The sequence below is a fragment of the Callorhinus ursinus genome, unplaced genomic scaffold (assembly GCF_003265705.2).
Source record: "Callorhinus ursinus isolate GAN/ISIS: 27379988/994484 unplaced genomic scaffold, GSC_fseal_2.0 scaffold22, whole genome shotgun sequence".
Taxonomy (NCBI): Eukaryota; Metazoa; Chordata; class Mammalia; order Carnivora; family Otariidae; genus Callorhinus; species Callorhinus ursinus.
In genome coordinates this window covers 4,975,669-5,002,955 of record NW_027397084.1, presented here as the reverse complement: position 1 = coordinate 5,002,955, position 27,287 = coordinate 4,975,669, and the positions used below count along the sequence as shown (strand labels likewise).

Sequence of the window (27,287 nt, the reverse complement as noted above, 5' to 3'; positions counted from 1 at the left end):
ATTAAAATTAGCGTTTTCAAAGAATGTATAATGGTACAGGGAACTGCTCTTGATTTTATCAATGTTTCGAGAAAGAAGTGGGTTATGAAACAGCAGGATCCCAATTTTTTTCAGAAATTATATGTGTGAAAAAGCACTAGAACTAAATATACCAAACCATTAGTACAATTTTCTCTAGAGAGTAGGATTATGGTTTGCTTTTATTTTCTTTTTAAAATACCTTTCTGAATTTTTCAGTATTTTTCTTCGGTGAACTTGTATAATTAAAAAAAACAAATGTTATTTTAATTACACACTGCAGATTTTTCATTTTAGCTAGAGGAATCCTTTGAGTGGTTCTTGCTATCTTCCGTTTTTAAAATTCCATTTTATAAATCTAACCTTGACATCAAAGTAAGTAGGTTGTTTTCAGTATTAGTGGATACATTTGAAGTAAATATCATTCATGTATATATTTTAAGTTGACCACTATAACTCATTTGCTTGTCTGTTATTTTTTGAACATGACTCCTTTTCACATAATTCATTAATTCTGTCAGACATCATTTTGAGGCCTTTCTATATGAACCAGGCTGAAGGTACACCGATGAAGACAGGTCAGTCTCTCTTCTCAAGAAACACCTAGGCTAGTAAAGCAGTAAGCACAGTGCAGGATGATCCATGGGAGAAGGCTGCGCAGGGCGCTCAGGGCAGGCAGAGGAAGGAGGCCATGTTCATGGGCCAAGGGGGAGGTTGGGAAACCTTCCCAGAAGAGGTGCCTCTTGAGCTGAAGGCAGCTCTTCTCTTTTGGATGACCAACCTCAGACTTAGAAGTAAGAATCATATATGTAAAGGCAACTATTGCTTCAAAGTTGTTTTACAACAGTTCAGAGTTTTGAAATGAATTTAAAAAGATAAACTAGTTCTTTGGGGCTATATAGGACCTTTACATTACTTTTTAGGAGTTCTTTTGGTCTTCAGAGCTTCCCTTTCTTTCTGTTTGCTTGCGTTTGCAACGGTTAGTGGTAACACCAAGGCATAGTAGTCTTGCTCTGAAATTATCATAATGTCGTGTTTTTACAGCATTTTATATTACTTACCCTTTTATGTAGTGGTTAATGCTGATGTTGATCATCTTCCATTTCTCTTTCATTGCCCCACCTCTTCCTCCTCTGCAGAGGAAGGGAGGCAGAGAGATGTTTTTGTTCTCCTTTTATAAAGATAAACTGAGTCATCAAACGATCAATTGACTTCTCCAGATTACGAGCTGACTCAGTAATGGGACTGGAAAGAGAAATCAGGGTTCCTTTGTACAAAGCTCTGACTTCTAAAATACTTCTCCATATAAGTAGAGTAGGTTGTTTGCCAAAAATGCATCCACCTTTTAAATCTTTACTCAAATAATGAGCTTAAAATAAAGTCTCTTGAAGATAATCGTGTTGTTACAGCTTAGAACAGAAGTTAAGGCTATTTGAGTAGATGAAAATGAGCCCTGAGTAAGGCTTAGTATTCCATCTACGTAATTAATTAGTTCAGCAATGGATTTTTATTTCTTTCGGAAAAAGAGTAATTGAAACATTCTCGGAAAACATTTAGGAACATTTTGGGATCAGTTTTGATTAATTTAATTTTTTTTAAATAAGAGGGGCAGTATTAAAAATGAAATCAGTGTTGACGCATAATAGCTATACTTCATGCTGTCGGAGGGTTATGACTTCGTTATTAGGAGGTTTCCTCGAGGGCGCCTGGGTGGCGCAGTCGGTTAAGTGGCTGCCTTCGGCTCGGGTTGTGGTCCTGGAGTCCCGGGATCGAGTCCCGCGTCGGGCTTCCTGCTCGGCGGGGTCCGCTTCTCCCTCTGACCCCTCCGCCTCGTGCGCTCTCTCTGTCTCATTCTTTCTCTCTCAAATAAATAAATAAAATCTTAAAAAAAGAGAGGTTTCCTATAATCCACTGATGAAAATAATACCATTTTAATGCTCTTAGTAATTATTCTTACTATTAAAGTAATTAGTACTCTAATAGTAAATGATGGTTATTATGCATCTTACAGTAGATATTTGAAGCAACAGTATAAATATGAATATGAAGGAAAACAAATACAAGTATTGCATTGAAATATTTGTAATTACAAATATTCATATATTTTGGATTAATTACAGAATAAAACAAAGCTTGAAAGCTGTACTATATTTTTATTTAAAATAAATACTTTGTTGGGGCGCCTGGGTGGCTCAGTTGGTTAAGCGGCTGGTTTCGGCTCAGGTCATGATCCCAGGGTCCTGGGGTCGAGCCCCGGATCAGGTTCCCTGCTCGGCAGGGAGCCTGCTTCTCCCTCTGCCTGCTGCTCCCCCTGCTTGTGCTCTCTCTTTCTCTGTCAAATAAATAAATAAAATCTTTAAAAAAATTAAGAAATAAAATCAAATAAATAGTTTGTTGATTTAAATATAGCAAATGTATTAATGAGAATTTTAAGAACTTTAAAATACGGGAATGATTCTATTATATTTTATATGGAGTAACATTTTTATTTACCACAATTACAGTGATCTGCTTAATAGAGTTATTACCTCAAATTTTTAAATTTTTGGCTCCTGTCCCAACCAGGCCCAAGATTTTTTATGAAATGCATTATTTAAATTGCCATCAAGTGATGCTTATCAGGTTCCCACTTGGGCTTTGTTTCTAGGAAAAATAGAAACAGAAAAACATAACCTCATCACCTGAATGATATATTCAGAGTTCAAGAGAGATATACATGGAAACCCCTACTTGTCTGGGGATAAGAATTTGGGTCTAACAAATGTCATGAGGGCAGAGAGATATTCTGTGGCACCCACCGATCTGTCCTGTACTCGGCAATGCTGGGACTGGGGAAATGGAACTTATTGAAGATGACCCATCGGCCACATTAGAGGTGTCTGTTGGTCTCACTTGTGTACCCGTGGACAAATTATTTCACCTTCAGGGCTTCTAATTACTGAGCATGACAGGCATGAAAATAGATACAAAAGAAAAATGTAGATACTGTCCTCAAAAGTGTGTGGGGAGACATAAAATCTATTGTAATGTGTCAGTATCAAAAAATGATAAAACTCTCCAGCTGGCTGCAGCTGGGTAGAATTTTGAAATGTTGGAGTGAGGAAATAATAGAATGAATACAGCTAGGTAAGATGAATACTAGAAAGTTCTGTGATGGGGGCAATGAGGAAAGGGAATCTGTATTTATATACTGTGGATTAACCAAGGTAGTACTTATTTTCAAAATCCAGGATTCACAAATTACTTAGGGTAATCATGCCAGGCAGAAGGCAGGTGTGTGTGTGTGTGTCTTCATTATGGATAAACCATTAACTATTAGAGTTACCACAATCAGGATTTGGGTGGTGATGAAGTAGATTGTGCTTCCTTAAATACAGACTTGCACTGATTTTGTCCTATTTCATTTCTGTGGTCCAGGTCAGTGAGCTCTGGTGCCAAACTCTCTGGGTTTGAATTCTGGTCCTGCCATTTTATCATTGACATAGTAAAAGTTACTTCCTTGCTTTGTTCTTCAGTTTTTCCATCTGTAAAATGGGGATAACACTGTTACCAATCTCACAGACTATTGTGAAGATTTAACAGGTTATTTGATGCATGTTGATCATTTGGAACAGTCCCTGGAACTCGATAAACGACAGGCATTATTAGTAGTGTTGGTGGTGGGAGTGGTATATAATCCATCCTCTAACTTGTCAAAGCCTTTCCCGAGTCTGTTTGATTTTCACAAGGAAGCAAAGGCTCACATTAACTTTCCCAGGTTCCATATCTAGCAAATGCTGGGCAGCTGAGCTAGAGCCCCCAGCCTCCAATTCATACCTTGGTTAAGTGGGGTTTTTTTGACCACAAAGCTGACTGGATTGTTGCCTGGAGGCAGAGCTGGATGGAAAATAGTGACTCTGAGATCAAGGGGGTAATGTGAACATTTTGGGTCTTCCCCCTTCTCATAGTCCCTGCTTCTAATCACACTCCCCTGTGCTGTCCCGCACACTCCAGAACCGTGGCCTTAGAACCAAGTGTGAAGGAATCAATGTCTACTCTAATACACGTCTGTCTTTGTGTCCTCAGGAATGAGGGGAGAATCTTACTTCATTGGAATGAGGAGCCTGGGGCAGCAGGGGCACATCCCAGAGGATGGAGGACTTTTCTTGCTCTGCTGCATAGACAGAGACTGGGCTGTAACTCGGTGTTTTGCAGAGGAAGCCTTTCAAGCAATCACTGACTTCAACGACCTCCCCAACTCATTGTTTGCGTGCAACGTTCACCAGTCAGTGTTTGAAGGAGAAGAGAGCAAGGTAATGAGCCTTTTTTGCTCCAAAATCATGGAGAGATGTGGCATTATCCCAAAATATTTCCATGGCTTATTTGTGATTGATGTTTTGAAGTTTTGGAAAATATGTGGTTGTCTCTATTCTTGGCATGCATAGCAGGAGGAGAAAAACCTATTCTGTTATCAACTAACTGTGACAAGGTTGTAGATGTTGAATCAGATCTCATCCTCAGAGACTCACTGGCCTATCTAACAGAGCACGTGGTATTAGGAATAGCGATTGCAGGAGATACCCCTTGGGCTAGGAAGCAGATGTTGTCTAAAAATTTTATTTTTTCCCATTCTGCCAAAACCATGATTTGCCTTTCTCAAAATGGCACAAGCTCTCTTGTACCCCTACCCCTCCTGCAGTTTGGCAAATGTTCCAAACATAGCTGTGAGCTGAGTCCTACAGGTTTTATTAGAAAGGTAAGTTGGCTGGTCATCTGAGTCTTGGTTTGCTCAGTGACACCACACAAGGTGGAATTGTTAAGTGTGTGGTAAGAATTTGAGGAAAAGTTGTTGATTTGAAATGATTGGGCAATGAGATTGTCTTGTGTACAAGTATTTTCCAGAAAATGAAATTTCTCATTTTAAGAAATAAACTTGATTCAAGGTAAGTATTCTTGGAAATCAGAGTTAAATATTCTGCTTGGAGATCTTTTTAAAGTTCATTTTAGATTTCTCTGACCTTTTTAGTGGGGTTTCTGAATAGATCAAACCTTCCCTGTGGATGTGGATTTCTAATTACAAACACCCACTATTATAGTATATTATAAAACATGGGCAACATCTTTTTGAGGGGAAGGGCCTTTTTTCCTAAACTAAAGTATATGCCTCTGTGTGAGATGTAAGAGTAGGATTTATGATTGCCATTTCACAAACTTGGGCTGATTTTGTCAATTGCTGAACTCCAAACTCCTTTGCCTGAAAACGATTACTGGAAGTCTTTTTTTTTTTTTTACCCTGGATTTTATTGGTTTTGTAAGCAATTCTGATAGCCTGGAGGATTAGGAATTATAAAGATAATTTTATATTGATATTACTTTGGAGTTGAACATTAAAATGATAGGCTAAAAATAGCTTGAAGTCCAAGGCCTTAGATGATTAGAACCTCCAGTGTTGTGATCCCTTGACTATTTGGAGTAAGAAAATGACACATGATCTCTTTGAAAGAAACTGAGAATTTTGCTCTTGGATTATAACCAGTTTATAACACAGATTATAATTTACTCAGAGCCAGTAATTTCCCCCCTGAAATCTACCTGACATTAACTATGAAATAAGATTCTGTGTTTTCTCATTCTATCATCTGTTTATCTAAATTAATCAACAATTAGAAGGATTTTCCTTAGAGGCCAAAAAAGGATTTTGCTTCTTTCCTAATTAAATACTTCTGGTACCTGGTAGATTGAAACACTAAGACCTAGGGAGGAGCTTTTCCCATTCTGGAGTGCTGCTCAAGCATGACTGATCTACTGAACCAGGATTGGTTATATAGGAAGACAGAAGCTTGGGGAGAGTTCCCTCATCTATTCTGATACTCTGATCTGTGATTGAATCATGGATTACAGAATACCCTCATTTAATTTGTATACAAAGTTGGTACATTGCAGCTTGACCAAAGTATTTGGTTTTAAAATGACCTCGATAAAATATTGAGTTGAAATCAACAAGATGTAGTGCAACGGAGCCAGTTTCAAATTATTTAGACTACATTTTTATAGCCAAGGAGGTGAATTTTATAATTGGCCAATGTCTACATAATTAGACTTATTAAATCAGGTAGAAAGTCTTCTACCTTGAGTGATTTTATGGCCCCCGTTTGAGGAAAGTCTATGGGATATCAAATAATCTGATCTAGATTCAGTTTTGATTCAATTCTATGTACTAACTATATCTATATCTATCTATGTATATAGATATAGATAGAGTTAAGGATGACAAAGCAAGATGACCAGATACCAAATGAGTTAACAATAGCAAAGAGGCATGATCATGGGACACTGGAAAAATGTATTTGGGGAGCCTTGGGACCCCTCATTTTCCCTGCAACATCTTTCTCTTTAAGTTCCAGACCTATATAGTCTTCCTTTTTCCTCCATTGTTTTTCAGTATCTTAACAAAACTCATTTGTTTTGTATGCCAATCTCTCAGGAAATTCTTTCCACAATGTTCAAAGTTCATGAATCTAACTCACAAAGTCTGATCATCATTATCTTTCCCAAAGGGTGGACATTTTAGGCACTGTGCTAAGTTGGTGAAGAGATACTTTTAGGTGGAGGGAAAAAGAACAAGAAGCATTTCTAGCACTCCTGCATTTGCCCGTGGACAAAGATGGCCATGGTGATGTTCTAAGATATTTGGCCTTGGGAAGATGCATTTAGCAGCCTGAAGTTAATACCAGGGGGATAAGGCATTGGAAATGATGCTTAGTATTCATTGCAGAGGTCCAGGTGGGTAGCTGGCAACATATAGAACTTGTTAGGGCAGAGCCCTTTCTTTCTTGGCACAGTCTACTTCTGGTTCATTGTTTCTTGATATTGATGGACTATAGTTTAGATTGTTTCTTGCAGTTATTATAAAGCATACATTTTAACTTCCTTAGCTGGGTAGGAGTTTAAGCTTTTGCTTTCTGACTATCATGAATGAGTCTTGCACCCATCTCTTCTCTGTCTTCCCACCTGTCTAAGATGATTTTTCTGAGCTCTTCTCCTTTCTGAACTAATTTGGAAGCCACTAAATTGGACTGTTAATATAGGTAACACCATAGGATATGATCTTATTATGCTTGTTTCTGTTTATCAAAGTAATAAATATTCTGACTGTTTATCCTATTCTGACACCTAAAGAACATTTTAAAAACTTCTTTGTGAAAATTGTTCACTCCAATCTTCTGTTAGGCAGAATTCTGTGAGATTATATTTTGATTTGATGCTTTTTGCAAGGAGCGAGCACATACTTCAGAATGGCTTGTTGTGGTCCAGATGGTTGAGATTTGTTTATATAACACAGAAGAGAACTGGAGCTGGAAGAAATTGGCATCTGCAACCAATAAATGCAGATTGCTGTTTGCATGCTACAGCTTGAAACATAAATATTTTTGTAGGAAGCACATTTAGAACTGGGATCTTCACAGCATGCAACACCTAAAAGTTACTAGGGTTCATTTCCCTTTGGCATGCTCCCCTGGGTTTGCCTTTCTGGATCCAGCTGGACTACAGAGACTCATCTTGAGACAGGTGAGGCTGGAGGGATATCCTGGGGGCTGCCCTGCGTCTGTTCTAAAGGTAGGTGAGGGTTTGCTCAATGGGATATTGGCATTCACTAGTAGCTAAAGGAGAATAGGAAGACAACCACCGTGAAACATTTAGTCAAATGAAATTCAGTAAGGAGAAGCCTGACTTGATAATGGCCTCCAAAATGATGAATTTATTCAGTTTAATAATAATAATAATCAGCAATAATAGCAGCAAATACTTATGTAGCATATAGCAAGGTGCCAAGCACTCTTCCAGATGCGTTACAAACATTAAAGCCTTTAATTGTCATGACAACCCAATAAGGGTACTGTCTTTCTGCTTCTCTACCTCCTGAGCCTTTATCAGAGTTGTCTTCCCTGGACCCCTCTGCCTAGTTCTGCCTAATGTGTAAGCAGAAGTGACCCGTCACTTCCAGGTGAAGCATTTAATTATGAATGTTTGACCCTGAAGAATGTTCTTTTCATGCTGCTGGGGCAACTGGCATTGTGCCCGGTGGTGCCTGCTCAGGCAGTTTGGGTTGTGGGGTGAGGAGAGTGATGACACAGAGTGGAGTCCTGGCCAACCCATGAGGAACATGTAACATGACAAGAAAAAAACTCTCTGGGTTTGAATTCTGGTCCTGCCGTTTTATCATTGACATAGTAAATGTCAATGTTGCTTTAAACCACTGGGAGTTGGGGGTTTATTCTTAAGAGTGTAACTTATTCTCTCTAGGTTGGTACAGTAAGCACAAGTCCTCTCGACCTTTGATTCTAGTTCATTACCCACTGTACCTCACTATTTCTAAACTCTACTATGGAAAACAGGTTCTAGAAATAAATTTGGCCATCCACCAGCATGAACATTCAAGTAAAAGAATATAAGGCAGAGAACTCAGGTAATTCAATAGCAAGACTCAAGCTACACGTGAATGCGTCGGTTGAGTCCAAATCAGTCCGCAAAGGATAAACAAGAAGATGATTTACTGTAGTTTAAGTGTCGCTGAAGATAGGTTGAAAAAATAAAAAATGAAGTAGTCTATAGTGACCTCAGGGTGGGAAAATGATAACTGAGCATTTGTTTTAAATACTAAAGCAGTTAACAGTTAAATTAGCTACCACGTATAAGGAATACTTGCAAGTTTCACTGTTTTTCTTGTGCTATTCATCCTTGATAGGTGAAAGTGACATTTACAAATAGGTTTGTTGCTTTAAAGAAGATCTAAATTTGTAAAAAAGACAGTGGGTATCATTGTACTCAGTTAAGTTATTCCCGTTTTGTCTTTTCTCTGGACGATGACTGGGAACCATAATTAGTCACCGCTAATCACTTGGGGGCACCTGCCAGATGAGAGGCCCAGCGAGGGGCAGATTTGAAAGCTGCTGTAGGACATTCCCCGGAACCTTAACCTTTCCTAAAGTGACTGAAATATTCCAGAGGCATATTTAGAGTCTTGCTTCTCCACAGCACTGAGTGACCCCCTGGGGCTCGAGCGTCTGACAGGCCACTCTAAATGCCCCACTTAACTACCTGAAAATAATTGAGGCAGGGGAAAGAATTAAGCCTGATGCCTACAGAGTTGAGAGTATTTGGTTTCTGTGCCAAAGAGCAGGTGAGTATATATTCTTGATGGCACTTGGGGAAAAACGGCTGCCATGTTCCAATTAGTCCAGGATAGTATTAAAGAGGGACAGGAGGCTTTTTTCCTTTCTTGGAAAAATGAAGCTACTTGGAAACCATTTCAGATGGTTTCCATCAGAGCTGCTGCTAGCTTATACAGAGACCCTGTGAATTATGAGAAGGTGCCGCCATGGGCAGAAGCAATCTTAGGACATACTGCCTGGGCCAAGATGGGTGAATTTGAAAAAATGGTGCCCTTTTCCCTGAGCTGAAGGGGTGGATGAAGCCCTGAGCAGTTGTGAGTGGCTTCACAGGTGGAGGGCAGGCTCAATTTCATTCTCTACTTTCTTCCCAGGCCAGGAGCCCCTGAAAAGTGCACCCAAGGCACAACCATCACAGTGGCCCTAGTCATAATGGATAATTTTCAGTTACTTCAAATTTAAAAGGATGTATAAATTTAAGGATAACTGTTGAGTTGTGTCGCCTAAGAACTTTCTTTTTTTAAGAGGCAGTTTCAGAGCTGGAGCCCCAGGGAAGAGCAGGGGAAGGAGCTTTATTATTATTTTTCTTTGCTTCCACTGGCTGAAAATGGCATTGGCTTCACTCGACCTTTATGGACTTTTTTGATTCTGTTCTTAGGCCAGTGGTCTGAAATTCTGGACCTGTTCAGAGATAACCAGAGAAAGAGAGTTTGGACATGAACTTTAAAGCAACACCCAGGTATCCTTCACAGCAGGCCTGACATTTAGCTCCATGGATGAGATCAGTGTGATATGGATGAGCTGAGAACCGATCGCATTAATATCATACGATCTTTGCTGTATGAGAGTGGGGTTATTAGTGCACTGCTCATACTTCACTGTTATCTGCTCATTTATAATTATCTACCCATTTATAATTTTGCATACAGTGTTCAACCATACTCTCCTGCCTTTTAGGAAGAATGGATATATAGAAACAGAACCTGTGTAGTTTATTTTTTTTTTAAGTTTGATCAATTTCTGGTGATGTTTTGGTAATATGTTTTGCTGGGGATGTTTTATTATGCAGCATAACCATTGTTTGAACTATAAACACCATAATCTTCCATCCATGTTTTGAGGTGGAGAACCATTGATCAGATACATGACATGGGTAAGATTTTTCATCAAACATGTTGAAATTACATATCTTGTACTTTGTTCAAAGCCTACACTTTCCCCCCATATTTGCAGCTATTACTAACTCCAGGTCATTTAGTCTATTATTTATGCATAGAATACACTGCCTTATATGATGGTTTGGTCTTACATTCCAGCTGGATGATTGCAAGTGTCTTGAGGGCGATAGAGTAAGCTCCTGGTTCTTCTGCATCCTGTAACCTTCCCCGAGGTCCTGGATATAACATGGGCACTTACACATTTACACCCTGTGTGAGGACTTTGGATCTAGAAGCACCTGGGTCCAGATCCTGCCTCTACTGCATACTAGTTAGGTGATCTTGGCCGACTTAACCTCTCTGAATGTCCGTTCTCTTATAAAATGGGGTGCACCATACCTTCTTTATAGGTTTGTTATGTGATGAAATGAGGTGAAATGTGTAAGAGGAGGTGGTACAATGCTAGGTCTTCTTGGTAAACATTGGTTCCCTTCCCCATTCTCTTTCATTGCCCTCCCCACCACCCAGCCTGCGACTCTCTGTCTCTGGTTCCAGGAAGGAAAGCCCAGATGGCCCATGTCCTGTGGAGGTAGGAAGAAAGACTGGATTTAGCCACTCTTTGTAGAATCCTAATGAAGTTGTGCTTTCCTAGGATAGCCTCGGGTTTCAAGAAAGTTTAATTTCAGCCTTTGCCACATGAAAACTGTTTCTGTGTTTGTTCTAGGATACATGTTGTTCAGGGTTCCCCAAATAAGGTTCATGTGTTATGTTTCTTTCAGAACATAGTACTGAGAAAACTTTGTTTACTTTGGGGAACTCGTATTTTTCTCACTAGGAAGATTATGTAACTTACATGTTTTTTCTCTTAGCTTCCAGGAAGCTCAAATTAAAAATTAATACTCAATCATGGCTACTGTATTTATTCTTAGTGGTCTTGATATTCTGTTTCTTTTGGAGTAACCTAATTATGCATAGGTATAATGCAAGAACATTTTCTGAATTATCTCATCAAACTTTGCTCATATTTTCATGAGAACTTGAACTGTTGTGTCTTTAAATAGATAAGGAGACTGGCCAGGAGTCACTAAGGTTATATTTTGCAGACGTTTTAAATTCCACTATGAATAGAGAAAAAAAAAATCACCTAAATTAGTAGAGTATATATTTTTAGAATAATATATACACATTTTTTTGCTATAATTCATATTGTTTGGAAGAATGGTTTTAATATATCTTCAAGGAAAAAAGTGTAATGTGGCAGTCACAGTTAACAATACCTCCCACAGCACATGTGGGCTTTATGTGTTTAGAAAAGCACCTGGTCACATAACTTCAGCTTGACTCTTAAAACTGACTGTTATTCTAATATTTAATTGGTGAGAAAACGAACACATATAAGCCATTTGAGGATATGTGTATTTAAGTTTGAGCTTCTAACGTATCAGTCTAGTCTTGACTCCTAAACGCCTAGAGCCAAATTATTTCATGGGAAGGTGCTCTGATTTCAAGGCCTGATCCTTGAGAATTATATTCTTTCCTTCAAATAGATTATATTCCTCCTTGGTACTACATTCTCTCCAGTTGTAAGACTTGGACCTGAAGTGCATTTTAAATTTATCGCTATGTGGATGAAGTTCGAGGTTTTGCGAGGAGCATAGAAGAAGAAAAGAGTTTAGCACTTCAAATAGCTTCTTTCAAAAATTTCAGAGGAACGAGCCTTCAATGTGAGAAATTTGGCACCGGTAACTAGCTTTAATTAAATTTGCTTCCTACCCCTAGTCCTGCTCTAAATGTGGGAGTTGCGGGGTGGGGGGGGGAGGGGGCGGTCATCATGATTTAGAAAGAGGGGGAAAGGTGAGTTTACATTTGGTTTCCTGGCCATGCCCTCGCCCTGCTTCCTGTTGACAAGTGGGCTCTCAGCTCCATTGGGGTTGTCTTTCCCCTAAAGGAACTTCTCTGAGTTTACATATCTAAGCAACTATGGTCTCTTTCAAAAGGACTCCTCTTTGGGCATCCCTGATAGCACGCTTTGTAATGTTTTGAGTGATTTGCAAAGCCTTCATATTTAGGGTGGGCTTGAAGTTGTGGAAACAAATTTAGAGCCCTGTATGGTGATTCAGGGGGGTAACCAACCCTAGTAAAATAATTTTTATTGAAAAGCAACATACCATAATGAAAAATCGCTACAAAATAATAGGAATGGTTTTCTTTTGGAGATTGGGACCTGACTTTGGGGAATTCCAGAAATACACGATGAAAGCATTGTTGCAACAAGGTCACCTTTTTGAAAAATAAACAGTCTTACATGTAAGACCTAGTGTATTGAATAGGATGCAGTTTTTTTTTTAATTGTATCTATTTATAATGCCCCCAGCCTTGACCCTCAAACCCCTGTCTCTGGCTTTGTTTCTTGCTGAACAGAGCAAGCCTTAAGAACAAGTACATTGGCTCTGTGGTGTGGGGAACATCGCGTTCTCAAGTATCTCCTACAGTGGTCTATAGTCTTTTGGACTTGAAGATTATTTTTTTCATTTTTTAAAAAAATTCAATAGCCAACATATTAGTTTCAGATATAAAGAGTTCAGTAATCCATCAGTTGCATATAACACTCAGTGCTCATCACATCACGTGCCCTCCTTAATGCCCATCACCCATTTACCCCAACCCCCACCCATGTCCCTTCCAGTAACCCTCAGTTTGTTTCCTACAGTTAAGAGTCTCTCATGGTTTGTCTCCCTCTCTGATGATTTCCCATCAGTTTTCCCTCCCTTCCCCTATGATCTTCTGTGCTGTTTCTTATATTCCACATTTGAGTGAAACCATATGATAATTGTCTTTCTCTGATTGACTTATTTCACTCAGCATAATACCCTCCAGTTCCATCCATGTCGATGTCAGCGGTAAGAATTCATCCTTTCTGATGGCTGAGTCATGTTCCATTGCATATATGAACCACATCTTCTTTATTCATTCATCTGTCGATGGACATCTCATCTCTTTCCACAGTTTGGCTATGGTGGACATTGCTGCTATAAACATTGGGGTGCAGGTGCCCCTTCAGATCACTACTACATTTATATCTTTGAAGATTTTTTCTGATCAAGAATTCCCTTTTTAGTGAACCCATCCCTAGAAGATACTATATCCCAAGATATACTTAAGATAAATCCTAAGATGTACAATCTACATACCCAGGGAAGGGCAGTGAGTCATTAGTATGGTGGCAAGGAGAGAGTACTGCATTAATTGAGAAACAAAGGCAGAAGAAAAATTGTTAAATTTCTTTACTACTTAGCCTGTTGACAAGTCCTTGAAACAGGGAGAGTGACATTCCTCTAGGAACTCGGCTGCCTCGATGTTAATACTTTGATGAGGGCAAAAGACAATCTTAGCCCAACCCCGGGATCCTGTAAGTCTACTTTAACATATAAAAATTCCTTTGGAAACTTCCTTTATCTCAACCCTCCACCCCCAAAATACATGTTGGCAATCATCCTCCGAGCGTATGACCCACCAATATATATTTTAAGGGTCTCATGACTGAGGGTTTATTACGCAATAATAATGACATTTTCCTCAAAATAACTAGCCCCCTCAGGATCCTGGAAACCTCGTTTCCAAAATACCTGGGAGGCTTATGCCGCTATCCCTAACCACCTCCCAACTCGAAGGTATAGAGTGGGCCACTCCTCATGACCCCGGTGCAGCTCTTTCTGCCCACGGCTCCTGTCCCCATGCTTTCACAAAACCACCTTTTTGCACCAAAGACGTCTCAAGAATTCTTTCTTGGCCATCGGCTTCGAACCCTAACATCTTTCCTACATCATTCATCAGTCTACTCAATCCAACCATCAAATTTTAAATGATTATTGAATATCTACCATGTCCCAAACATTGCTCTTGGCGACTGAGAGTATAAAAATGAATGAGGTGTGAGCCCTCACGAAGCGTAATGTTTCCTGGGGTCTGATAACGATAGCACAAGTCAGGTGAAGTGAGAGATGGAGATGGATACAACATATAGGAGCACAGGGGAGGGGCACACCTAAAAGGGGAGGGAGAAGGCTCTGGGATATGTTTTTGTTTTTTGTTTGGAGCCCCTACCTTGCCCCTGTACAACAGTCTGGACCTAAATGGACCCATCCTTTGCAGTGCAGGGTGCTGACTGCGGTGTCCTGAGGACAGATTTTTCAGCCTGCCTCTTGCGTAATCAGCACTGTTGTCCTGTCTCATAGGCCCTGCTCTGAAAGGACAACTGATGGGTGTGGGTGGTAGAGGGAAAGAACGGGCTCTGACTCTGGTAGGGGCTTCCTCAGCGAGTGAACCAGGCCACCATGACATGCGACGCGTGGATGGAACATTCTATATGTGACCCACGTGTCCTGATTTTCTCCTTCAGTGTGTGACATTTTTGCTTTCCTCAGAAGGTGAGCTGTGAGCTTGCTTCTTTTAAAAGCTGCAACCTGTGAAGAGAGAGGGTGTTCTTTGACAACATTACATCATTGAAGCCTCTAGGTGTTGAGTCATCATTATTTTTAGGCAGCTCCATGCTTTTTTTGGTTGTTCTAAGAATAGCCCTTGTGTCTGGACTCTACAGAAAGTCACCTCAATAAAGATCCTGTCACCACTCCACAGTTGGAATGGAATGCTTTCTTAATTGCCAGATTCAGGGCACACTCTTTAGAATTTTACCTGCCAAACATTCTGCATTTTTAGGTTTTCCACAGTCAACATGATGACTTTGTCAGGAGCTGTCACTTGGATTTTTTCAGCCCTTTGTCAAACTTACATATTGTTGTAAACAACACCAGGAACAACAAAATAAAAAGCCTTCCTCCCTGAAGGGCTGGCTCCTTATCGTTTTTACTCAGTGCCCATTTTGGTTTGTGAATTCCTTAATCAGTGACTTTACCCGTTTTGAAACATTTCAAGACATATTTCTATGCCTTGTATTTTTTAAGCAACTCTAGATTCCTCACATTTGGAGCAGGGTAGAGGGTGCTACTGTTGGCATCTATGCAGGATCAACTAAAAGCAGCCAAAATAAATGTTATTAGAGCCTGTTAAACTAAATAAGCATATAAATTGTAAACCGTATTAGAACTTGATGACAGGGCAATAGAAAGGACTGAGCAAGCTTAGAAATGGAACTCTGTGGGTCAATATAGAGGCTGGTTTTCCCATTGCCTATTCAGAGCATATGCCCAAATATGATCAATTTATTTTATGTGGCACTTTTAAGCCCATAGGAGTACTAATGGCTTGTGAACATAGCCAAATGCTATTCTAACTGAAACATAAAGGGAAGCAACTGCTTGGAGTAAAATGAGCCAGTTGTTTAGTATCATAGGATAGTATACCTTTTGTGTCTGGAGGTGACAGAAGGGCAATCACGAGATCTGTGTCTATGTATGGCTCAAAGCACCAGGGTTGGTGTGATGGACTTGCTGGGAAGATAGCTTTGTTTTGAGCCATCCACAGGGTCAGTTCTTCTTTTGTTATCTCAGATCTCAAAACCCTCCCACATGGGCCATCCTGTCTCTAGAGAAATGGTGTAGCACAGTGATTAAGAGAGAGGGACTCTAGCACCTTTTAGCCTGGTCTAAAACCCAATTCCACTGCTTGTCACTTGTGTGACCATGGGCCACTTATTGAACCTTTCCAAACCTCAGCGTCTTCACCTGTAAAGCATCAAGGAAGAGTTATTTACCTCATAGGGTGGTTGTGAAGATGTAAGTGACATAATCCATGATGCCTTGATCACAGGAACTGCAAATGTTGGCTAGTAATAATAATTTCTGACCATTAGTCTGATCTTTTGCATTTGGCATCATTTAAAACTCATAGGACTCAGGGCGCCTGGGCGGCTCATTCAGTTAAGCGTCTGCCTTCGGCTCAGGTCATGATCCCAGGGTCCTGGGGTCAAGCCCTGCATCGGGCTCCCTGCTCAGTGGGGAGTCTGCCTCTTCTCCTTCTGTCACTCCCCCCTGCCCATTCTCTCTCTCTCTCAAATAAATAAATAAATCTTAAAAAAAAAAGGAAAAAGATAAAAACCTCATAGGACTTTTGGAATCTGAACAAATACCAGTTTATTACCAAGAACTGGCCCAGAGGAAAGCTCGTTTGCTATCTGTCCTACATACAGTGCCTTGAACAGCCGTACATGACTTTATCGCACCAGTAAATTGCCAATCCTGAATTGTCATTCTCCTAACACCTACTAGAAAGCTTCCTTTTCTTTTATGTTGAATGTCAAATTAAAAAGGCTAGCTGTAGTCATTTGGCTATTCCATCTATATACTTCAATGAGAAGCCTGATGCATGTTGGACTTTATGTTACAGTCCAAACAATGTCCTTAGAAGTTTCTTGAAAAGACAAGGGAGTTTTGCCTTCATGATTTTCTTCCCATTTGGTCTATCATTTCATCAGTTTCCAAGAAAACTGGCTTGGTCAACCAAGCCTTCTTTATGAGTAATTACAGTCATTTCAAATTTTAATTTCAGGAAACAGAAGTCTACTGAATACAAGATATTTGTCTTTGCTGGTGTCTCATCCTTACTTGTTACAAATTTCGAGTACGTGTTAGTTGCGATTGGCAATGTAAGTGGGCCCAATTACTTTAGAAGGGATTAGCATTCACATTAGAAAGAGAAGGTAAATAAGAAAATCAGAATATGATTTTTTTTTCATATTCATTAAGTACTTTAAGAGTTTTGCTTGGAAGATTCTTCACTTAATCCAAGCATATTTTTCTGAAGAAAATAGTACAGGAAACATAACAAAATAGATGAATGAAAAGTGGCATTTCTGTGGAAGAGAAACATCATTATAAAGAAGATTTAAATTTGTATGAATGACTTTGTTATACTTAAAGAAGTGATTTAAATATTAATTCTCCAGAGAATCCTATACAATTGAGGTAGACAGAACAGTAGTTCATGCCATTTATGGTAACTTTTTAAAATTTCCTTTGACACAGGTTGTTATTCCTGTAATACTGATTATTGCTTGGCACAAACAAGGTGTGAGGATTTATGTTCTGATCTATACAGAAATCTCATCATTAATAAATAATGCATTGCAACAACATATTTCACTGTCAGAGATTTTGTTGCCAGGAATAGATGTAATATGGGAGGCATAGAGCCATGGCCTGATCTAGTTCAGGGCTTCTCCACTTTGTCACTATTGACATTCTGAACTGATAATTCTTTGTGTGGGGCTGCCCTGTGCATCGTAGGATGTTCACTAGCATCCCTGTCCTCTCTCCCCACTAGATGCTGGTAGTATCTTCCCCTACCCCACCCACCAAGCTTTGACAGCCAAAATGTCCCCAGACCTTGCCAAATGTCCCCTGGGGGGGCAGAATCACCCTGGGTTTGTGAAACACTGGTCTAGTTGATAGTTTCTAACCACAGATTAGAGGAACTGCCTGGGCATTTCTTAATCCCAATTCTAGGACCTCATATCACTGGATAAGAATCTCCTGGGGTGAGGTTCTGGAAGCAACACTTGAAGAAAAAGTTACAATCCAATTGTTGACATCTCATTCTCAATTCTTTTCTTTCCTCCATTCCAAATGAGGAGGCTGAAATTTTTCAAGTTTTCTCTGTAAACCTCCTTTGGACAGTCATTGGCTTAGTGACATGGAGACTCCTATAAGGCAGCCCTCTGAGAGGTTCTTCCTTCATTCCCAAAAAGCTCTTTTGGAAGATCACACAAGAGTGTGTCTCCTCAGACCACAGGAGACACTGAAGCCTCCCATTTAGCTGCTGCCGTGACTGCCATGACTGCCCCACACCCAGGATGCCAGAAATGGTGGCATTCAGGCCAATGAAGATTTTTGAGACAATTTGTTGAGTTATCATTGATTGGTATCACTGGTATCATGGGTAGCAAGTCCTCATGTGGTGGGACTCAGCACTTTTAAAATTTTGGCATATATTTGGTGTGCCAGGAAGAGCCGCTGTCTTTGTCAGGCATGTGGTGTGAATGGGGCTTGAAGAAAGGTGGCATTGGAATAATGGCTAATCAGCACATTCACCAGCTGAAGGAAATTTTAAAGTACTGAAGATAAATTCATGACCCTCTGAGAATGACACGGAAGTCTCGGATCAGGGTTTTACAGGTATCCTCTGTTATTAGTCCCATTTTATGGTTATACCCAGTGGTATGTTGAAGTGAGTTCTTACCAGCTTAGCAGATTGTGAGCAGCATCTTACAGTGTAGCTTAAAATTGGCCATGGGAATATTTACACTATGGAAATGAACAAGCTCTGTAAATCAGGTTTGTTTGTTTTCCTACAGTATTAGTGCCCTGTAGCTGCTGTAACAAATGACCACAAACATATAATTTTCAGCATTGTAAAAAGGAACACTAAGATTTGATATTACATCCCTGATGATTATTATCGTTAACCTAAATTTATATGACACATAGAGTTGAAGAAGTTAGTTACTTATCCAAAGCCACCTTGAGAATGCTCATAATTTAGGGCTTTCTTAATTGGTGAGCCAAAGTTAGTTGGGTTTTTTTTTCCCCTCAAAAGTAAAATAACAAGTATACTTAAAATCCAAGGATAATGTTCAATATGTTACAGAGAGCACACACTGGTTCTCAGGTTTATACTAACTTAACTTTTTAACTCTTAATAGAGCAGAATGACATATATATCCCACTTTCTCATGCATGAGTGGTGAAATGACACAATTAAACAAGCCTCCTCAACTAAATTATTTATTATCACAATTTATACTCTGGTTTCTCTTCAAATCGTATAAATCTTTTGCCTTTTATTATCACAATTTAAGATTTTGGTATTGCTAATACCTTCAGTGCATTATCAGTTGCCTAATTATGGTGCTAGTTGAGTTAATGAACCCATTGGCCAAGTTTGCTGCTACCTGATTATTTTTAAGCTTCCTGTGCAGCATTGTTTTTAAAGACATGGATGGCTTTTGATGAAGCACATAAAACAAGTAGAATCAGAAGATGAAATTAACACACAAATTCCTTATTATGGTGAATTAGCTTTCCTAAGCTGATACAAAGTGTAGTTAAAATTTTAAGTACAGCTTTTAAACTGTCTTGAAGAACAGTGTTTAATTCATTAGTAGAGAAGTGGAGTAAAAGCAACTGAGAAAATTTCCTGTAAGCCTTCTACTTCAGTCCCAACATTTTTTGTCTCTGGGTTTGGGCCTCTGTCTATCTAATTTTGAACAGAATTGCCATGATTTTGATATACAAATATGCAGAGGTAGCTTGTGATACAAACTCAAAAAATTCCAGGGCTTTCTTTTTCCTATTTTAATTGGAAATTACATAAAATTATTCTGATACTGTGAAAGTAGAAATTCGTTCTAGTGCTAATGACACTTTTAAATGTTAGCTAGAACATTGGCCTGGGTGAATCAGTGGACACTCTAGGGCCTTTTTTCCCCTTTTTATCTCTAACTTTTAAATCAATGTGAGGTTGAAATGAAAAGAGGCCAGTAAATAAATGGCTTGCTGCTGTTCTACTTATGTGAGGACTATAATGTGTACACTTCTTGTGGAATTCGAGAGCAATTTTAATAATATGACATGAATCGCTTTGCTGGTCCCTAGGAACAAATACTTCTAGTTCTTCTAATACTTGAGAGCACCATGAAGGCACATGAATCACCACCAGCATTTCACTGTTGTTGAGTCCTAACCAGGACAAGGAGTTGACTTTTTAAGGTTGTTTTCCCCCGAGCGAATTTATTGAGGGCTGATATATATTAAATAATACCTTTGGTATAATGTTATTTTTTTTCTCTAGAGGTTTTCATTAACATTTAAAAGTGAGTCATTTTTCTTTTTAAATAAGGATCTGCCATGATGTCTAAAGTTCAAACAGGAAAATACAAGTGTGTGTATATATATGTGTGTGTGTGTGTGTGTATCTATTATATATGTATTGATATGTATAGATAGATACAGATGTATATATAGATATATATAGATAGATACAGAGACACACACACACACATATGATTCTGGGAAGATAGTTAACGAGAAGAAAATCATTTAGCTGTTGCTTGAACTTTCCAGCAAAAAATCCCTCCAAGAGCACCTCTCACTTCCATATTCTGTTTCTGCCATAATTCATTCATTATTTACGCCAGCCATATTCTTCTCTGCCAGAGATCATTCTCCTGATTGATGGCATCTGGAGCCCTCTACACAAAAGTATTTTAAAGGCTGTATCAGGGAAGATGACTTTTTCTTTCCCTCGTCCCTCAATATTTAATAACTCTTAGACCCTAGAGCTAATAGCCTCCCTTCGTTCCCTTCTCTGTAGTTTCCCATTTCATACAGATGTGCTGGGAATTTGCTATTGCTCATCTCTTTAAAGAATGCAACCTTTTATTTCTCAGTCAGAATAAATCAAAGGGAAACCACACCAAGTAGGTGATAGGGGGTTGCAAATACAAACTGCCCATGAGAAGTTCAGTTTTAAATCACATTAGGGAGACTAGGTGGATTCAGTTTAACTATAAACGTAAGTGCATATATTCCTTTTGTCTCCCACTTTATTCTCCTGAACCGTTTCCTCCAAGCCTTTAACTGCCCCCTACACCCTAATTAATAACTGCCAAAATTCTTCCCTGATCTAAACCACCTTCCTGAGCCAGGTAACCAATAGCTCCTCTTGAAACTCAGCATGTTCTAAATTAAACTCTTGCTCCTTTCCTGCTCACCAGGTTTCCTTCCACTGTTCCCTGCGCTCCTGACCTGAACGCCCCTTCACCCAGTTCTTCAGATGAGCAACTGTCCTCTCCCTCACCCTCACCATCAACAACCAATCCTGATGATTCTACTTCCTAAACTCCTGTCCAGTTTGACCATTTTCTTTTATCCATGGTCCAGGTATCTTCCCTGTGGACTATTGGAGTTACCTCTTTCCTGATCTCTGAGTAGCTCCCTCTTGCTGCTCTTCAATCCATTTCACTCTGTACATGGAGTCTTTGTGTTGTTGTTGTTGTTGTTACTGTTTCGAATCTCAAGTCTTATGTGTGTAATACTCACCAAAGTCTTCCCATTCCCGATTTAAAGAAATGATCCTTTAAATCATAGTATTCTTGGCCTGGTCATCCAGGCCCACCCACCTCAGAGCTTTTCCCTCACATCCTCATATCCCCTGGGCTTTCTGCCTTCTTTCAGTTTTCAGGAGTTGTCATGTCCCCAGGGCCTTTGCATGTGCTGTTGCATCTGCCAGCATCTGCCATCTGCACCCCCATCCCTACCCCTTCCGTGCCAGTCCCAGACCTCATTAATTCCCCTGTTATGCATTTTCATGGTGTGTTGTTTCTTTCCTTCAGAGTGCTCATCTCACCATGAATGATCCATCTATTTATAGGATTAACGAAACTCTAGGGTCCGTGAGAGAAACATGTACGCCTTACTTGACATTTTCCAGCACTTAGCACAGTGCCTGGTGTCCACATTTGTTGAGGAAATGAATGTGTGATACTTTCAATATTTTCTATACAAATTTTTATATTTCTATATATTTCGGTATACTTAGATATCAGTCCCTCCAGTGCTGCTTATACAGATGGAGACATCTAACACGGAACCAATCTATTTCTTCCAGAAATTAAAACTTTGATTACTCTAAAGATAATTTTTTCCTTCTTCAGTATAATAATTAAGACAACTCTGAAGAGTTGGCCGCCATCTACAAAGGACGTCACCTGAGTTACTTCATTTGAGTCCTACTGCAAAGATGTGAGCTAGAAGATGTGGTATGCTGGTATTCACAGAGATGTGGCATAATCCAGGCTTGAACTGTGTCTTTTGGTCCAAGACCAGATGCTTCTGTTGTGCTAAGTTGCCTCTTAAATGGCATGTTCAAGGTATACCCCCTAGGTGTGTTTCTGCAATTCTGTTATTCATGCATATTTTGTATCCTGTGTTCCCCTATATTGAATGGAATACTTTAGGTGCAGTTCCCTAATGGACCCTGGTTTTCATAATCTTAGGTCATCATAGTTTCTGCCTATTTCTCACCCTGTGGTTTGCTTTTTAAATATAATTTATATTTTATTTTAAGCTTTTACTCAGTTGATTGCCTGCACTACTTCTGAGGCTGAGGTCATCTGCCTTTATCTTCAGAATATTTATGTCATTTACATTTAAAGGTGACATCTTGACTATATGAATTTATCTCCTCTCATTCTTGATAGTAAAGATGTATTGGTTTCTCCTGTTTCTCTTGAAAAACCAGAGCCCATTGTTGGTCATATATCAATACAGATATATTGCTTTGAAGGTCATGTGACTCTGAGAGCTGGGTTAAGGAAGTAGGATGTTAATAAGCATTTAGAATGTGCATTGTTATAGTCATCTGATAGGTATGTCATCATTTATTTATTCAATACAGATACTTATCCAGTCCTGACATGCATTAAGGCCTTGGGAAACAATTTGATGAAAAATAATTGCTAATATTTATTGAGCTCTTACTATATGCCTGGCACTGGTTTAGTTATTTTATATATATGAACTCCTTTAGCCTTAATAACAATGCAATGCAGAAGGTACTACTATTTATGCTGACTTACCAGTGAGGAATTGAAGCACAAGTTCTGCAACTAGTCCAAGATCAAGTAGGGATGGGGATCTAGAAAATCTGGCTCTAAAGCTTATGCACATAACCACTAAGCTGGGCTACTGACAGGAATCAGTAGCACTTCTTAATGAACATCAAATGAACATAGTAACCAAGGACAATGTGGTTTTTGAAAAAGGAATTGACTATAATTTTTTGTGATTATTTACTTAATTTCCCTGAGATTTTGGCTTACATGGTTCATTTAGTCAGTCTTTAAATAATGTGTAAGCATTAGTCAAGATTTCTTATTTTTAGGATTTCTAAATTCAGTTTTAATTATTTTAGGGGTTCAGGAAACCATCCCAGTGATAGTCCCCCCGCTTCATCCCCCTTAATGAGGTGATCCTCCCTTCCATCTACTCCCTATGACCGATCCTACATGGAAGGGGCATTGTCATCACCATTCTGTTTAGGGAACTGAAGGCACTTTCCCAAGGTCACATAGCTACTAAGTGGTAACAAAAGGTTTGCAGACTCAAACCCTCTGCTGTGTTTGTTACAAGTCTCCCACAGTTCAAATCTTTTCCCTACCACTTCCTAACTGTGCCCTGGAGCAAGGGATTTAATATTTCTGTGCTTCAGCTTCCTCATTTGTAGTATGAATGTAAGAATAACTAAGGGTGAAGATTAAATAATTTGTATAAAGTGCATAGAACATGGCCTGTTTTGCAGCAATTGCTCAATAAAAAGTACCTCCTCTGCGACCTGCAGATCTGCTTGTTTTTCTTTTCCCTTCCACTATGGTAGGCGAGTTTTGTATTGAGGAATTTTGGTTTTTCATTCATTTACCTTTACATCTTTCCATTAGCCAGCTGTTCCTTTTCTTCAAGACTGGTATGCACTATGGAGTGTTCAGCTGCGTGCTGTTTTCCCATATACGTTAATGAAAGTGGTCAGTACGGAAAGCAATAAAATTGAATGTCTTTTTCAAAAACTGCTTGAGGATGAAAAGATTACAGTTGCAGAAAGCCCCTGTTGTCTTCAGAAACATTTATTTTATAGGAGTACTGGACATAAAACTTAGGGAAGGACCTTTAAGTATAGTGAAATGCAGTTCTGAAACCATTTTCACTGTCTAGAAACAGAAGAATTTTATTCATTTAAAATAGCAATTACATAATGATGTAATTTCTTTGGGAAGGAGTATGGCACACCTTTCAAAGAAGTCATCAGTTTCTCTCTGAACCAACTCTGAGAGTTAAAACTATTGCTAAGTGAACCACTGAGAACTGTTTCATGTATCATCTTTAGTAGGGAAGTAAACTCTATTTCATAAGGATGGCTGTGCTTCTGAAGATCAAGAATTAAGGTTTTGACATTTGCTTGTTTCTTTTTTTCTTTTAAGGTGAGTAGGCACTTAAATATGCAACTCAAGAAACGAATCATAGGTCCTCGTACTTTATGTAGTTCAAATTGTAATTTAAATTTTTCAGCTTCTGATTGTAGAAAAATAAGCAAGAAGACATCAGTCGAGATGGAGAAGTAAATTTAAATATCTTTTTGAGGGGGAGCGCTTGGGTGGCTCAGTCAGTGGATCATCCAACTCTTGATTTCGGCTCAGGTCGTGATCTCAGGGTCATGGGTTCAAGCCCTGTGTCAGGCTCTGTGCTCAGTGGGTGTGGGTGGGGCCGTGGGGAAGGAGAGTCTTCTTGAAGATTCTCTCCCTCCGTCTCCCTCTGCCTCTCCCCCCACTCGCATTCTCTCTCTCTCTCAAATCTTCAAAAATAAATAAATATCTTTTCTTTAAAGCTGGTGTCAGTCTAAATATGTTTTCACTAGAATAACAGTTGTTAAAGTATAGTCTGAAGACCCCCGGTGGTGCCAAGACCCTTTTAGAGGTCTGCAAAGTAACCACAACACTAAGACATCTTTGCCCTTTTCACTCTCCTTCCCTCACAGGTGCACGGTGGAACTTTCTAGAGGCCGCATGATATATGATGATGCCATCACTCCAACAACTAATGTGAGGTGCTCTGTGCATTCTCGTGTTTTAAAAATTATCTGTTTGAATTTTTAATGTGGAAGATATCTACTGATGTAACCCAAACAAACAAATGCTGTTTGGGGTCCTCAGTAATTTTTCAAAGCATGACAGGTCCCTGAGACCAAAATGTTTTGAGAACCTCTGCTCTAGAAAAATAAATTCAGACAGGTGAGGCAGTCATCTTGCAAGTGCTGCTGATGTCCAGCCCGTTGAAGACAGGGAGCCACAGACATGGCCATAGACATTTCATTTTCATTGCCCATTGCATTACTTGATACATGTCTTGTAGCTACGGGCTCCCAGGTTTTGTGCCAGTCCTCCCCACAAGAACACCAGCTCCGTGAGGGTGAGGGCTCTGCTGCTTTGTCCACTGCCACTGCCCAGTGCTTACAACAGTATCCGCGAGCCCCCCAGTATGTCTTATCGAAGGAATGGATTTTAAACCACGACACTGAAATCTCTAGGACGATGAGCTAATTGCATGATGCGCGTGATCTCTCCTATTCCCATCAGCCCTGTGTGGGAGGTGCTGTTGTGACTCCATTCTGTCTCTATTCTGCAGAAGTGGGGCTCCTTGCCCGGGCCACATACCTAGTCCGTGGCAGCTCAAGGACTGACAGGGTCTGTGGACCTCACTGCCTGCCCTCCACGTGAACCACTCTGCTCTAGTGGCCCCTGGTTCAGGTCAGGTAAGCCGGGGCTTTGGCAGGCATCACAAAGCTAAGGAATTCCATCTAGAGAGGTCCATTCATTCAGGGAAAAAAAAAAAACAAGGAGTTCCAGGGGAAGGTGGCAGGCAGGATCTTGTGTCAAGTTTGGGCCAGAAAGGAGGCACTGGAGGTGGACTGAGAGACTGACTCCATGACAGAGGCAGGCCACTTCCTGGCTGGTTTCACGCTTTTTGCTTGGGGGGTGGGACTCTGTAGTGGTTAAGAAGGGAGGTCTCCAGAGCGAGGCTGCTCAGATGTGAGACCCGGTTCTTCCGTCTGTTCGCTGTGTAACCTTTGGCAGCTTGCTGAAGCTTCCCTGTGTTCTTTGTACAGTGAGTGCGATGATAATATTTTCACCTACCTCATAGGATTGTTTGAGATTAAATGAACTAATAAGATATGTGTAACCAGACGGTGCATTGTTCTAGCAAATTCTATGTATGTCAGTGAAAGCGGGAGCTGTTTTTTTTTTATTGGTGATTGTCTGGGACTCATCAATGTTGACTGAGAGCAAAAGAGGTGAATCCAGGTTCCAAGAGTCAGAAGCAGGGCTGTTAGGATGGCGTGGCTGAGCGGTTAGCACACAGGCTCAGGAACCAGAGTTTGGCGATTTACTCGCTGTATAATCTTGAATTATTACCTTTTTGTGCCTTAGCTCCCTTCTCTGTGAAACAGAGAAGAGTGCTCACCTCAATGAATTATAGAAAACAGTGAGTTAATGAATAGAAACTGTTTAGAGGAGTGTCTGGACCACAGTAAGTACTTGACATAGTTCATGCTGTGTAATCGAATTGTGTCTTCAGTGATTGGAAAATACAAGTTCAGTCCAATCTCAAAAAATCGAAGAAGTGGCAAAAATCATAATTATTTAAGACAGTAAGATTTTAAAGAGGTTAATTCAATCACAGTAAAAACGATGAACGAATGGGGCTCCCACAGTTTGTACAGTGGGTAGAAAATTTACAAAGAAGGCAGAGCCCTGTGCGTGGATTCCTGAAAGGAAGGGTCAGTCTTCTTTTTTTACCTCGTGGCTCCCTAGTGCATGAGGGAGAGAGTAGGGTTGGGCCAGAGCTGCGGCCAAAAGGTCAGGTGTTCGGTAGGTAGGAAGCTCTCACTCTGTCTCTTTTCCTTTCTTTTCTGCTTCATCTGGAAACCAGAGTTTCAGTTCGGTCTGCCAGAAGGAACAGGGTGACCCTAGATAAGCCACTTGACCTCCTGGGACCACGGTCTTCTCATTTGGAAAGAGGAAGAGCAGATTGAATTATTCTTAAAGTCCCTTCCTAGGCTTACTCTGGGAATTCCCTTCAGCTATCCAGAAATACTGGGACTTCTGGAATGAAATTAGGAATTCAGATGGTCTAGGACACGTGCTTGGGCCCACCCCTTCGGAGGGCACTGGATATCCCAAACGAAACATCAGGAGATCCCCGGGAATGAAGGTCCTCCTGATCCGGTGGCCTGGAAACCAGGGGAGGACAGCCTGAGGCAAGTTTGTGAGCTGTGTCCTGAAGTGACGCCGCACTTAACAAGTAGTTCATTATCTTAACACAGTCATCACTCCCTATGAAAAATGCCCTTGAGGGCGCCTGGGTGGCTCAGTTGGTTAAGCGACTGCCTTCGGCTCAGG

General features: G+C 40.0%; 1 protein-coding gene across 3 annotated transcripts in view; it reads left to right on the top strand.

Annotated features, from left to right (window-relative positions):
• The window catches only part of RCAN2 (regulator of calcineurin 2), a 413,249-nt gene that overhangs the window by 183,523 nt on the left and 202,439 nt on the right, over positions 1-27,287 (top strand). For all 3 annotated transcript variants that reach the window (XM_073905045.1, XM_073905044.1, XM_025890722.2), the window contains exon 2: positions 4,084-4,310. In XM_073905045.1, coding sequence (XP_073761146.1) covers positions 4,086-4,310 — 225 coding nt within the window. In that variant the 5' untranslated portion in view covers positions 4,084-4,085. The remainder of the gene's footprint in view (positions 1-4,083; positions 4,311-27,287) is intronic.